The sequence below is a fragment of the Lindgomyces ingoldianus genome (genome assembly GCF_010093535.1).
Source record: "Lindgomyces ingoldianus strain ATCC 200398 unplaced genomic scaffold BDR25scaffold_15, whole genome shotgun sequence".
NCBI classification, from domain to species: domain Eukaryota; kingdom Fungi; phylum Ascomycota; class Dothideomycetes; order Pleosporales; family Lindgomycetaceae; genus Lindgomyces; species Lindgomyces ingoldianus.
The window spans coordinates 1,277,139-1,290,316 of NW_022985176.1; the positions used below are offsets into that span (position 1 = coordinate 1,277,139).

The 13,178-nt window shown below is 50.8% G+C and overlaps 4 protein-coding genes across 4 annotated transcripts; 1 reads left to right on the top strand and 3 right to left on the bottom strand.

Annotated features, from left to right (window-relative positions):
- Positions 1 to 74: 74 nt before the first annotated feature.
- BDR25DRAFT_30609 (Clavaminate synthase-like protein) lies at positions 75 to 2,113 on the bottom strand. Its single transcript, XM_033690553.1, has 3 exons — positions 1,732 to 2,113; positions 365 to 1,174; positions 75 to 219 (listed from the first exon to the last, which is right to left on the bottom strand). Exons 1-3 carry the CDS (start codon positions 2,008 to 2,010, stop codon positions 160 to 162), a joined length of 1,149 nt encoding a protein of 382 aa, XP_033547953.1. The 5' UTR covers positions 2,011 to 2,113; the 3' UTR covers positions 75 to 159.
- Positions 2,114 to 4,620: 2,507 nt separating this feature from the next.
- On the bottom strand, positions 4,621 to 6,609 carry BDR25DRAFT_303635 (uncharacterized protein). Its single transcript, XM_033690036.1, has 2 exons — positions 5,752 to 6,609; positions 4,621 to 5,696 (listed from the first exon to the last, which is right to left on the bottom strand). The coding sequence occupies exons 1-2, from the start codon at positions 6,371 to 6,373 to the stop codon at positions 4,795 to 4,797; spliced, it is 1,524 nt and encodes a 507-aa protein (XP_033547954.1). The 5' UTR covers positions 6,374 to 6,609; the 3' UTR covers positions 4,621 to 4,794.
- A 221-nt stretch (positions 6,610 to 6,830) lies between these two features.
- On the top strand, positions 6,831 to 9,841 carry BDR25DRAFT_303636 (TrkH-domain-containing protein). Its single transcript, XM_033690037.1, has 3 exons — positions 6,831 to 7,395; positions 7,548 to 8,635; positions 8,699 to 9,841. Exons 1-3 carry the CDS (start codon positions 7,172 to 7,174, stop codon positions 9,760 to 9,762), a joined length of 2,376 nt encoding a protein of 791 aa, XP_033547955.1. The 5' UTR covers positions 6,831 to 7,171; the 3' UTR covers positions 9,763 to 9,841.
- A 1,500-nt stretch (positions 9,842 to 11,341) lies between these two features.
- Positions 11,342 to 12,918, bottom strand: BDR25DRAFT_325386 (uncharacterized protein; the record flags this gene model as incomplete). The annotated part of the gene is made up of 3 exons (XM_033692213.1): positions 11,342 to 12,219; positions 12,269 to 12,607; positions 12,657 to 12,918. The coding sequence occupies 3 exons, from the start codon at positions 12,916 to 12,918 to the stop codon at positions 11,342 to 11,344; spliced, it is 1,479 nt and encodes a 492-aa protein (XP_033547956.1).
- Positions 12,919 to 13,178: the final 260 nt, after the last annotated feature.

Genomic DNA, 13,178 nt, shown 5'->3' on the forward strand with positions numbered 1-13,178 from the left:
CATCATCTAGACTCCTCCAATCGATTGGAAAGCGATACCCCACATCGTGCACGTCGCAATTTTGCAATCTGGCGCGATACTGCTGCAGGACGTTGCACAGTCAGGGCACACTCTGAAAAGGTGGTGATGTTTTGGGTAGGTGTTGTGAGGAAAGCCTGATTATGATGCTTTCGCTGCAACAGCTTGCTGTGCACGGATCTCCGCAAGCAATTCGGGGTACTGTGGAGAAAAGTCAGTTGGGGATCTTGGCCATGCTCAGGCAGAGTCGGAGAATGTGCGCATCATGAAACGTTTAGCTTGCTGACGTGAGGGGCGAACGACCCTGATGCCACCAGAAAGAGGAAAGGAAACGATGGAACCATACCCAACGTTCGCCGACATCCGGATGGCTCTTCACTCTGTTCATCAGGGTGGCCTCGCCAAGATGCCCCCATCGCCCTTTGACGAAGGTGAACTCGACGTCGTCCCGTCTTGCCTTCCGAGCTTCGTCTCGTAGCTTGAGCACCTCGCCGGGCACGTCCATGGCCTCAAACTTCGCGTCGTAGCTTACGCCCTGGAAGAATGGAACCGAGTACCTGGCACCTTCCCCTTTCTGCGGACTGAGCACACGATGGGTGGTTGATGCACAAACGCCGTCTGTCAACGCTTCCATACCCTGACCAATGGCAACGACTAGCGTTCCGGAAATCGGCTTACAATCCACCCACTCCCCTCTCGCGTTCTGTGCCTGCAACCCGGGCTGATCGCTCGCCTGCAACAGGTAGCTCGTCAACATGCTGTCTTTGTGTGGTCCAACGCCCTGCCTCTTAATCTCCCATTTCTTTCGATCGATTTCGCTTGCGCCAGCGGGCAGATCCGGAACATCGACTTCAGGATACTTGACAATTTTCAACTTATGCTGTTGGTCTTGATCAAAGAACTTGTTGAATGCATCGACATGGAGGCCAATCGCCTCTGCAATCAACGAAGTGAAGAGTGTGGATATATTTGACATGCGACGCATATAGTCTTCATAGACTGGGCGAAAAGAAGGCAGATGGGCGGGTGAAGGCCATTGGTTCGGTGCAAGAAGGTTGTGGTATAGAGGTGCCATAGGCCCGGGGATCGGGTGTGGTGTTGATAGGTCAAGTTGTTCTCGGTGGTCTGGGTTGAAGGCTGTGGTTTCATTGTCAAGCTTGAGGAGTTTGTCGTCAGCCAGTAATTACCGACACGGCCAATCGAAACGAGACGTCAAGAGAACAGAGAAGTAATTGAATAAAACAAAGAAAGGATGTAGAAAGATGGTAATGGCAGGAGAAAGAAAGGTTTACTGGTCACGATCTATGTCTGTCTATCTGGGAAGATACCCGCCGCTTTATCTGGTCCTTGCCTGCTGGAGTTCTGGTCGTATGGTTCAGGTTGGATTCGGACTTGCATCTCTCTGGGTTTATGTGTTTATGTGTTTTATGCGTTTATACGGTTTCTTGTCTGTTCCTGCATTGCTTCGTTTTCCTTTCATTGACCTTGGGAAAGAGTAATATAGCATACCGCCTTTTTTTTTTTTTAACAAAAAAGCATTGTTGTAATGGATACCACGTTTATAGAAGTTTTTTTAATAGACCTACCATACCTTCAACTTCAACCTAAACCCCCTACTACCCCTAACCATGCAGAGAATGAAGTTCCGCAAGTGCACAAATGCTATAAGGCTTCATGGAATACGAACTTAAAACTAATTAAAATTCCACTCACCCTACTCCACCCGAGGAAGCTCTTCTGATTCTTCATCTCAATTGCCTCTTTCTCTTCCCACGGCAGCTTCTCGAAGAAACTTCGACACTCGTGGATGACATCCTGGATTAGCGTATCTGGAAGCCCGGTTTCGGACAGATAGAGAAAACCCACATTGAGCAGGGCGGAGCGTAGGGAGGCTAGGAATTGCGGTTTCGTGGATGGGTTGAGGGCTTGCGAGAGCGGGAGGATCGGAATGCTAGAGAAGGTTGCGGTTGTTGATGGAGGAGTTGAGGCCATTGTTGCGGGCAGTTTAAGGTAGATACAAACAAGAGTGCCAGTGAGCTGACGCCAGAGACTTAAGAAATAAGTTCAAAGACCGTGGCTAGCCGCGTCGCGCAAGCAATCGCTCCAGATGGTTTCTTTTATTAGACCCAGGTTCTCGATGTTGGTTGTGGTCCTGTCGTTCGAGTAATGCCGATGGTACCTTAGAGCGGGGCAATGGCATCAGCGAGCGCCCTTCACGCGCAGCGAGCTTTCTCTCGGGTTGCCGTTTCGGAAGCTTCGATTTGACATTCTGTGTGCTGGGCAGCGTGCGAGAAGGGCTTCAGCGTCTTCAGGGAGTCGCTGCGATAAAGCTTGAATGGTAGATGTGGTGGATAGGAGAATATATGCGTGAGAAAAGGGCTGGTTCATTGCCCGGCAATCCATCGAATTGCGAGAGCGAGAGCCGTGAGCTTCAGTCCTGTTACGAGGAGCACAGCAAAGGCTTCGATGAAGAACATTTTGAACAAACTTAAAATTGTTTTATGCTAAGTTTTATGAAACCTTGAGCAATTTGTTGAAGATGTCCATGATAAGATTTTCGATGAAGGTTTCCCGCTGTTTTGAACAGCCCGCCAGCAGTGCTGCCATCCACGCACGTGCTCCCCACATCACCGCCTCTTCGGCATGTCTGCCCCAGACTATTGCGCAATCGCTGGCTGCCATGCGAATGACGTTTTCATCACCTGACTCGCACTCACCCTTCCCTTTCCCTTCCGTCCCCACCGTTACATACCCGCCTTAACTGCATAACACATGCAATCCAACCCCATCCAATCCAGCCCAACCTAACGCAGCCTTGCCTGACAGGTGACAGGTGACAGCATCGTCAGATGTCCCGAGGGAATCAGGATAGCCTTCACTGTGCACCCACCATCCCGGACCCGAGTCCAAAAAGGTCACTAGACTACTCCACCACTGCGGCGGCTGCTGCAAGAGATATTGCGTCTCCGAGCTTATCTGGCCCAGGTCCAGGTTCAGAAGCCGCGGTGTGATCCCTGGGCCAGGGCCCTGGAGACGAGCGAGCGTTGTCGAACGGTAGGCAACGTTGCACGACACGACACGGCATCGACACAGGGCTCGGAAGGAAGGGAAGACACGTGGGAACGGCATGGCATGCCGTGGCATGCGCGTCAGATTATGGCGTGCGGATGGCGAGATGATTGACAGGTCCGACGGGTCCGACACGACATGGGATGTTTTGTGCGTTGTGTGCACAGTACTGGTTTCACGGCAATGGCTTGTGCGGATGTTTGTGCGTGCGGATGGATGGACGGGTAAATGGGTGGATGGGTGGGTGGGTGGTCGGAAGGACCCTGAAGAGCCGTGTTTGGTGCATATTTGGCGGTGATACAGCGTTGATGATATAATAGCATAATTATTTTGGGTTGCATAATTTGGGTATTGGTGTGTTTTGCATATATCGATGTACAAGTCTAGCATGTTATGTGATAACATAACGTGGAACAAGACAAGGGTATTTTTTTGTTGAACCTCCTGCTGGAAATAGGGAAAACGTCAAAAGTTGCATATTTCTGTCCTCCATTACCCCGTTGCTATGTTCCATTTAAGGAGTACGCTATTTACAGCGGGGTTGCCTTTGAAAGCTTTTAGAATGGGGAAATCCGTCCGTTTTGTACATACATCAGGCTGAAAGGACCGAGACACCTGGATGGGTTTGGTACAGTAATGCCGTGTGAGTGCTCGACATAGCCATGCAAAATTTGAAAGTGTACTTTGAAATGTCTCTCGATTTTTGTAAAGTCCACTTAGTCTACGCATAGAAGGCAGCAAGGGCAACAGAGACAGACAGGTATCACGAACACATCAGCCCTCGTGGGACACAAGGCTAGAGGAAAAGAAGGTGATGCATTGTCTTATCCAGTTGACGGAGAAAAGGTAGCTAATACGCCTATCACTCCTGTCTATTCACGTCTACCAACCCCGGCTCCAGGTAATCATAAAAATTGCAGGTGTGGTGTCTGGACTAGATGCCTCATTTGTCTTCTCCCAGCGAGTTTCCGAGCTGTACAAACGAACATCATACATCCGAGTTCTTCTAGATAGATATCACGAACCGTAGTGCCGCTATCATCATCCTCAAGAAAACACATTGAGTCGCTGGTGATTCGAGTCCTCCAGATCCTCCTCTACCGTTACTTTCGTAGTAACTTTTGTTTTGGGACCGACGGCATCTGTGCTATGCTATAGGTTAGATAAAGTAAACGTAGTTGCTCTCACCCAAATTTGCTTATGTTGCTTGCGTGAGATATTGCTTTTCTTTAACGTTATTGGGTTCATTGGCGGCAGAGAATGAAGAGTCTTCTCAAAGACGGTGAGTCGTGGCATCCAACTGCCTCCCTTGAGATATTGGCAGGCCAAATTCATTGATTGATGTATGTTGCGGTACATGCGCAACATGATTCAGGGGATCACCGTCGATGAGCCTGGGGTGGTTACTGAAATGTTTGTTGGGGGTGGGACTAAGACGAGGGACAGAGAGGGAAACGGTCTTGGAAGACATCACATAGACCTCGAACCTGTCGAATTGAGAGGCATTAACAGATAAAGAAAGTGATCCATTGGTGAAGGGATATGTGTTCGCTGAGAAAGCAAATAGTGAATTAAGACAGAGGCGTGACCTGGTCTATCACAAACAATACCCAACCAAACGCCTTTGCCAATCCCCTACTATTACTGCCTCAACCCAATCATAGCATTGCCATTCGTTTGCTGCAAACCCTCATTGAAATGGTCACCTTATCGCTTCTCTGGGGGATAGTATGCAGGTTGTCCCTGGAGCGACTCACCAACCCCAGTGGAATAGCTGGGAGGTGTCGTATTGCCGAAGCCGATCTGGCCAGCAGGTCCGGTAGTCTGGCTAGTTGGAACGTTGTTGTTCTTCGCGCCCGGTTGGATCTCGCTTGGAGTGATGGCGCCGCCGTCTCCACCTCCGACGACAATGTCACCGCCTCCTTTTACCTTTCCTACAACCATACCCTTCGCTACTGACTTGATGACGGCTCGTCTTGACACACCGGTCACATCAATATAAACGAGACCGACATTCTTGACACCTCCGGCGAGGTCAGCAGCGATACTGCCCGCCTCTGCTCCATATTTGTGCCCCACGACTGCACTTGCCGCAGCACCCCCATGCGTCAGCAAGTTCTTACCAGACTGCGCGATACCGTCGGCGACAGTGGTGAAGGCAATCATAGACTTGTTGAGCAGGCCGGGCTTGTACTCCTCTCTCGGGGTGCCGTCCGGGTTCATGCTTTTCGATTGCTTGGCCTTGCGACCTGCCAGCCCCGCGCCGATGTTTTGGGCATATTTGGACACTTGACCAACCGTTTTCGAGGAGAAGCCTGCAACGCCAGTGGTAAGAGTATTAATCTTGCGGACTCGTTCGTGGGTGGTGGGCTTGAAGACCATTGGGGTTTGGTTCGGCGTTGTCTTCTGCATAAAGCTGCCTGCACCAGAGACGAGCATGTTGCTGACGTAGCTGGAGCCCGTCACGATAAGTCGAGAGGCGGCGGCTGCGTTTTGTACCATGCTTGAGTCTTTATATGCGGGATGGCGGGCTAGACGGAGATAGTCTTCGGAGAGAGGTCGTACATCGATGCGCTTTCCGTCTGGGGAAACGAATATCTCAACAGGATCTGAGCCTTGGTTAGCCGAGGAAGGGAGGTTGGAGGGGTATGGTAGGTAGCATACTTTTCGAGCCAGGCTTCAACGACGGGTCTTCGACAACATTGGCGCCTTCCGCTAGCTCGCCTACCACGCTACCGTTGTCCTCGTTAACGAGCACAATCTCGCCGTGTCGCTCGGACCCAATGTATCCCTCGCCGGGCTTGTAGTCGGCAGGGTTGTATGCCTTCGCCCCCTTTTCCGAGTGTGGCGCCTGTGCACGTTCAAGGAACGCTGTGCACTGTGCTAGAATGGTCTCAAAAGTATCGACATCTTCCTGAGTAACGCTGTTCGGGCCCTTGCCTATCGAGGGAAACTCAATTCGGGTGAAGGCTCCGCTGTCGGGTCCCAGGTCCCACCGCGGAATCAAGTAGCTCCGTGGTGGCTGGTGGTAGATCTGCGTGGTTGCGGGGAGAGGGAGATCGAGCTCGGGAGGGAGATTGAGGTGGAGGTAGAAGTCTTCTTCAGGCGCTTCGTTCTGGCCGCGCGTGTTGCTGAGGTCTGCAAAGGGCGAGTTTGTAGGCACCATCAACAGCGACAGCGTCTGGGCCCCGGATGGCGTGAGCGATGTTTCCTCGCCCTGCTGGATGTGGTAGGCTCGGATGCCGCCGATTGAGTAGAGAAGCTTGGGATCGCTGTGGAAAGTCATGATGACGCGGATGGTCGTGTGAGGAGCGAAGTTGAAGAAGCAGAGGAGGTGAGGATTGCGGGGTACCGAGAGGAGGGAGGCTACTCAAATATGGGACAATAGATGGTGATTAAATAGCACGACAGAGTACTCGCGGAGCAGAAGAAGAGGAGGAATGAGCAATGAGGGGTGACGTCTATTTTGAGGACTGCATGCAGGAGAGGAAGGCTTTTTCTACGTGTGCCAGCCAAGGAGCTTGACCAGCTGATGTTCACCCTGTTCACCCTGTCGCGCGCTTAACTCAGAGGCACGTTACGTCAGGACCTCTGTCCCACCTGCCCCAATCGGAGCACCGCACAGCCACATATCGCTCCCCTAATGCACAGCCATAATCACGTGCACATGCGTGATTTGTCAACTTTCGAGGACATCTGGACCGACACGGCCACACTTGGCGTGTCGGGAGTGCCGTCCACTACTTGTCTCAACATTCCACTGCTTTCATATTCTCTAAGGCCATCTCCAAGGTCAAACCACGCCCCGAAAACAAATTCAAAGTTTTGAGGCGTGTGTGTGTGTGTCGCTGACTGGCGGCATCGCGGCCTCCCTCGCTATCAACGGCTCGAGCTCCATCTTTTGTTTAGCACCACCCCCCTGATGCCACCTCAACACCACGATCATGGATTTCCGCATATTATTCCGCGCTGCCCCGTCTGAGTGCCACTGCTCCCGTTGCAACCTCCGCTTTTGGCCGTGAGCCACTCGTCGCTCCCTCAGCGGCTGTTTCCATCCCTCGTCCCCTCCTGCCCCATTGGTGTCATGGCCCTCGCCGGAGTGCCAGGTCTCGGTCGTATGCGTCACGCCGGTCACGCCCTCAACCTCAGTCGAATATTCCCGCCGCTCAATTTCATTACGATTCACTATATATATTTCCTGGTGACATGTATGGTAGCGAGTCTGATCTTCTGGGGCGCCTCCACACCGGCGAGGAGTGTCAGCTACACTGATTCGCTCTTCTTGGTCGTCAGTGCCATGACATTAGCGTAAGTGAGCCCTGGCATCAAAAGACACAATAAGTAGTGGGTCTGCGAAAATTGAGAGGAACCCAAGCATACTCTCTACATTGTCCCCTGCAAGTTTGCACTTGGAAGCTTAGTTCGACTTTGCCCTTGAGTGCCTAGCTGATTCAAAGTAGTGGGCTAAACACAGTCAATCTGTCCACACTAAATACTTTCCAGCAATTCATGCTGTTCCTCCTCATCATAATCGGCTCCGCTATATTTGTATCAGCGTTTGTAGTCCATGTTCGAAAGAAGGCATTTGAGAGGAGGTTCGACTACATTGCAAATCTGCGGCGACGCAGGGCAGAACTGGCGCGTAAGGGTCGCACATCTTTAGGTCGGCGGCTTTCAAGAAGCTTCACAAGGTCTGATACGCGGGGGTTCCTGCCGGGTCCGGTCATACACGAAGCCAAGGACCACTTATCCCATGCCACTTCAGCACCAAATCCTATAGGCGTGCATGATGCATTGTCTGGCGTCGCTGGCGTCGCTGATGTCGCTGGCGTCGCTGATGTCGCTGACGCCGCTGACGAGTCCCAGAAAGACAAAGCTACAACCTCAGGTGTACAAGAATCCGCCAACAGTGAACAAGGCCTGGACCCAGTATTAGCCACTGCTCCGGATCAAGAGCAAGAACCTCGCAACCCAGATGACTCAGCAGCTCCTTCTTCATCGCAGTTGCACACTCGCACCATCACATATCGCAGTGAGAATGGCGATGAGATCCAGGTCAACGGAACACCTACAGGAGCTGAAGGAAGTGGCCCACCTGAACATATCACTTTTGGGCCTAACACCTACTTTCGGAGGCCCCACGCTGACCTAAGTCCATCAAGACACAGTCACAACCGCTTCCTATCAATGCAAGGAGTTGGCGCCCATTCGAGCTCGACTATCAGAAGGAGACCCACTAATGTGTCCGCCGCTCCATCAGAAACTCTCCCCGATAACGCCCTGGAGGCTGCAACGCGTCATCTTCCCTTCCTTTCTTCCGGATATATTTCCCGCAACTCGCAATTCCACCATCTATCGGAAGAAGAGAGGGAACGTCTTGGCGGGTGCGAATACAGAGCCATCCAGTTCCTTTCCTGGATTGTCCCTGCGTACTTCGTTCTTTGGCAACTACTTGGATGCCTTGGTATTGGCGCCTATGTTAGCAACAACAAAGCTTCTGTTGCCCGAGAAAATGGGATGAATCCTTGGTGGGTGGGCAGCTTCAACGGTAAGTCTATCAAAAACCTCAGCAACCCAAAGCATCAAGATGAACCAGACTGACGGCTACTAGCTGTCTCTGCCTTCAATAATTCCGGCATGTCCCTTCTCGATGCCAACATGGTCGCTTTTCAAACTTCCATCTACATGCTCATCTCTATGGGTCTTCTTATCCTAGCTGGAAATACGTGTTACCCTATATTCCTTCGCCTCATTGTCTGGACATTCCTCAAGCTCCTCCCGGACAGCGAAAGATGGGATGAAGACCGGAAAACATTCCAATTCCTGCTTGACCACCCGCGACGCTGCTACACCAACATGTTCCCCTCTCAACATACTTGGTGGCTACTCTTCTCCGTCGTTTCTCTTAACGGTGTTGACTGGGCCGCCTTTGAGATTCTCAATTTAGGTAACAAAGCAATAACAAGCTTACCGGCGGGTATCGAAGTCCTCGATGGCCTCTTCCAAGCCTTTGCTGTCCGCAGCGGTGGCTTCTACGTCGTTCCCATCCCTAGCGTCCGGATCTCTCTCCAAGTTCTATACGTCATAATGATGTACATTTCCGTATATCCCGTCGTAATAACCATGCGCAACTCCAATGTCTACGAAGAACGCAGTCTCGGCATCTATGCCGACGACCCAGGCTATGCCGCCTATGCAGCCTCACAACCCAAGCCTAGCGTCGGCTTTTTTGGCAGACTACGCCGCACAATCACTAACCGCCCGTTTGAGCAGACAAAATCCTACTTCATGCGCCAACAACTCCGCGCCCAGCTCGCCCATGACCTCTGGTGGATCGTGCTCGCCGTCTTCCTCATCATGGTCATCGAAGGCTCGAATTTCGAATCTAATCCCACCGTCTTCTCCGTCTTCAATGTCATCTTCGAAGTCGTGTCTGGGTATGGTTGTGTGGGAATTAGTGTTGGCTTGCCAGATGAGGCGTATAGTTTTTGTGGCGCGTGGCATACATTGAGTAAGCTGATTCTGTGTGCTGTTATGATTCGCGGGAGACATAGGGGCTTGCCGGTTGCAATCGATAAGGCGGTTTTGTTGCCTGGGGAGGGATTGGCAGAAGCGGAGGAGGAGGATGCAGCGATTCGGTTGGAGAGGACGGTTTCGAGGGGGAGGGTGGTTTAGATATGGGAAGGGGATCAAGAATATGGATTGGAGTTGAGGGGTAGATGAGTATACCATTTTCTTTTAGTATGGAATCTAGTGCGTGCAATTAGATTAGCTTAATTTACATACGCTATCGTCCCTGTCCGTTCGCTTGTTTTCCTGTGCACGGTTATTCACATTCACATATAATACGATATAGAAGAGCTCTGTAAATTCATCAAGTTCTCCTTAATATAGATAAGACCTCCCCTGATTCTACCTCCCCTTCCTTCATTATCTTGCACCTATCTACTCTCGCATCTCACACTATCTCTTCTCTCTAACCTATGCCTAAATTCTATCTGGAATCTGAGCCAGAATTCGAACCGCATTTCTACTACCAGAAAGACTCCCCTTAACTCCTCACTACATAGATCCAACCCCCACGCTACTATTGGTTGTGTCAAATTCGGGTATCCTAGTCTCCAAACGCCACACGCCTCCCTCCCTCTCCTTCTCCATCTTAAACATGCAACAGTCGATCCATTCCATTATTAAACTTCCTCACCCCAGTTCGCAGCCTCTGCAACAGTCTGTTCACGCCGGTTTCCCAGGTTTGAGGAGCAGACGTGGATTTAAAGAAAGACGGGGAGGAATTCGAAGACGTGGAACGCCCGTTGGCGTTGGTATTGGAGCGATAGGAGGTGTTTGGGCTTTGTGGCTTTACTTGTTGTTGAAGCTTCCGGCGTAGGGGAAGCGGGTTTGCGCTGGGGTAGGGCATTTTGCTTGATGGTGGTGTTGGTGTTTAGGGTAGAGGTGGGGTAATTAGGTTATGGATACGTATGGTTTGGCCTTCTGGGGGGTGGGGGGATGAAGAGTGCGTGAATTCGCTTTTGGAGACCGTTGGGGGCCTGTTTGGTAGTCCGCACGCAACTGTGTTCGGCTTGTCGAAGGGTTGTTACGTTGAATCCGCAGTGCAGGTGGCTTTTAAAGGTATTGTGGCCTTTTGCCATTCCGACTGAATCTTTGGTTGCATTTTTGTCATGTTGTACCCACCCCTCTTCCTTCAATCCTCGGTGTGTCGTACAAGGTTATGCAGTACTAGGTCGATACAAGCCGATGTAGACACAAGCGCTACTACAATGGAGGCTAGAAGATCAACATGCGATTTATATGGCAATATACAGAGGGCATTGTTAAGATTGTGAGTGTAGCTTGGTAGGGGGTAATTTCGAATCTGTGGGGACTTTTTGTTGGACTTTTGGGGATGTGATTGGTGGATAAGGAGGTGCTGAGGTTACAAGTGGCGACGGGAGGGTTGAATGTTTGTATGTGTGCTTCAAGGAAGAGAGGATCTTGAGCATTGCTCCTATTGAGAGTGGGCAGGGTAGAACACATGCTCAGGGGTCAATTGCAGACCAAAAGTGAGATGATCGGGAATATAAATGCAGTATACTTCATCTTGTCATGGACCAATTTAGAACAGATTTTTCCTTCCTATTAACGTTCCCTATAATCTAGGAAGAAGTTTAATATATAGAGCCTATCTTTCTCATGTTCCCTGTTATGGGAATGACGCAACGACAGTTAAGACTCCATCCAAAATCATCTCGAATTATCAGTAAGAGCAGCGACCACAATACCCACAATCCTCCGCCGAGCAAGCAGTAAAATCCAGATCGTCGTTGTCTTCATAAAGACTCTTCCCTGGCAAAATATGAGTGAAACCATCACCGAAATCGGCGTCGGAGTTGGTGCCATCATTGTCATTCTGTTCGGCCATCTTCCTCAGGGCATTAGCGATAGGACTAGGTATGTCTGGCACTTTACTCCCAGGAGCAGAATTGCTAGCCCAGCGATTCCTGAGAGATAATGGTAGGGCATGTGTTCCGGTATCAAATTGTGTCCGGATCTCAAGGCGGTCGATGGAATAGCGATAGACTTCGATCATGCCCTGGTGACTAGCTTTAGCAAAGTCAATGATCTTGCGAAGGAGTGCTGCCAACCGTTTCAACGCAGCTTTGTTTTCTGTTTCCCACTGTTGGATATCTTTCCGCACGTCGTGTGTCTGGATCTTGTCCTTCTCGAATCGACCTTCGCCATCATGATATGCCACGATAAAGTTAGGGATCTGTTTCACCCAAAGAGCTGGAAGCTGCTCGCTTATATCAATCTGTTTCCCCCACTTTCCGGACCGGGTCTTTAGGTCGAAGATGGACTGCTGTAGCACCTCAGAACCTCCTGTCTTGAGAGTCAGATTGCTGGTAGCGGCGTAGGGGTGGTAGACCGAGACTGCTTCGAAAGCCTTCGCGAGGCCATCTTCGTCCAAGGGCGTGTTCGGCTCTCCCTTCAGGGTGTCGTTATCGGCCGTCAAGTTTCCAAGATATCCGTCAGATTCGAATCGTACGAGGCAGTTCAATCCACCGAAGTGATACTGGATCACCCGTTGATGCGTATCAGAGCCTTTTACCTCCTTCTCCCATGTGGTGTAAGTTTCTAGGCAATAGTGAGATATGTTCCTAGCCTAAGGGGAAGGAAAGCCTACCAGGAAACGTATGACCAAACCCACGAACGCCATCGATAAGCTCATCAGGGGAGTTTTCCTTGCGGACGAAGAACACAGTATTGCCGACCACTTCAACGCCAAACCTGAACGGCTTGTCGATTGATCGGACGAATCTAAGCAAGTTTCCCATTGTGCTTCCACACGCAAAGAGGTCAACGCTCGACGTTGGAAATTCTGGTTTATATGTGAAGAGCGCTTGAATAGAGGGTTCTGTAGGGTACTCGGGAAATCTTGCAGCGTTTGGGTCCCGGAAGTAATTGCCACGATCTTCGTTCAGACGTCGTGGTTCATCAAGGGGTGTCCATAAAGGGGGTCTTCCTTCCAAGAGTAAGCTCGCTACGTGTAACAAAAGGAGCTTGCAAGCTACCTGGAACCATGATGGTAGGAGTCTTTTCATTCAACCAATTGTATGAAGTGACATACTTGCAATCCGTGATGGAGGATGATCTAGACGTCGTACAAACCGCCAAATCGAGGGATGAGTTGTCGAGGGAGTCGATTAGATTCCCCAATGGGTGAAGGGAAATATCTGGTAGATTCTGGGCCTTTGGCTTTCCCCATGAACTAACCCGGCCACCGCGTCTATCCCGAGAAGCAAAGCCCGCTCTGCCCAACGGTCGATCTCCCATACCGAGACCACGTGTCGGGGCGGACGAGGTGGAGCCCGCTGGTCGGGAACCTCTCTGCCCACGTCCGCGACTTCTTTCGAATGACATGATGAGGCAGAGTTCGGATATTGACCAGATTTGAGGGGGAGGGCTTTCTTAAAAAAATATATGAAAGTTTGCCCTGCGGCATGAAAAGCTCATGTATTCAACCGATGCCTAAGTAAGCAAGGCTGAGCGGGGTGATGTGGCGTGGTTTACCGCTGTCTCATGTTGCACAACTT

What these genes read in the sequence shown, in the direction of transcription:
- BDR25DRAFT_30609 (XM_033690553.1), bottom strand. Translation starts at nt 2,010, where the DNA reads ATGGCCTCAACTCCTCCATCAACAACCGCAACCTTCTCTAGCATTCCG. An exon ending in GCTTCCTCGGGTGGAGTAGG is followed by an intron (nt 1,175 to 1,731) that starts GTGAGTGGAATT and finishes AAACTCCTCAAG; the next exon opens with CTTGACAATGAAACCACAGC. An exon ending in CGGATGTCGGCGAACGTTGG is followed by an intron (nt 220 to 364) that starts GTATGGTTCCAT and finishes TTTTCTCCACAG; the next exon opens with TACCCCGAATTGCTTGCGGA.
- BDR25DRAFT_303635 (XM_033690036.1), bottom strand. Translation starts at nt 6,373, where the DNA reads ATGACTTTCCACAGCGATCCCAAGCTTCTCTACTCAATCGGCGGCATC. An exon ending in GTTGAAGCCTGGCTCGAAAA is followed by an intron (nt 5,697 to 5,751) that starts GTATGCTACCTA and finishes ACCAAGGCTCAG; the next exon opens with ATCCTGTTGAGATATTCGTT.
- BDR25DRAFT_303636 (XM_033690037.1), top strand. Translation starts at nt 7,172, where the DNA reads ATGGCCCTCGCCGGAGTGCCAGGTCTCGGTCGTATGCGTCACGCCGGT. An exon ending in GTCAGTGCCATGACATTAGC is followed by an intron (nt 7,396 to 7,547) that starts GTAAGTGAGCCC and finishes GATTCAAAGTAG; the next exon opens with TGGGCTAAACACAGTCAATC. An exon ending in GTGGGTGGGCAGCTTCAACG is followed by an intron (nt 8,636 to 8,698) that starts GTAAGTCTATCA and finishes GACGGCTACTAG; the next exon opens with CTGTCTCTGCCTTCAATAAT.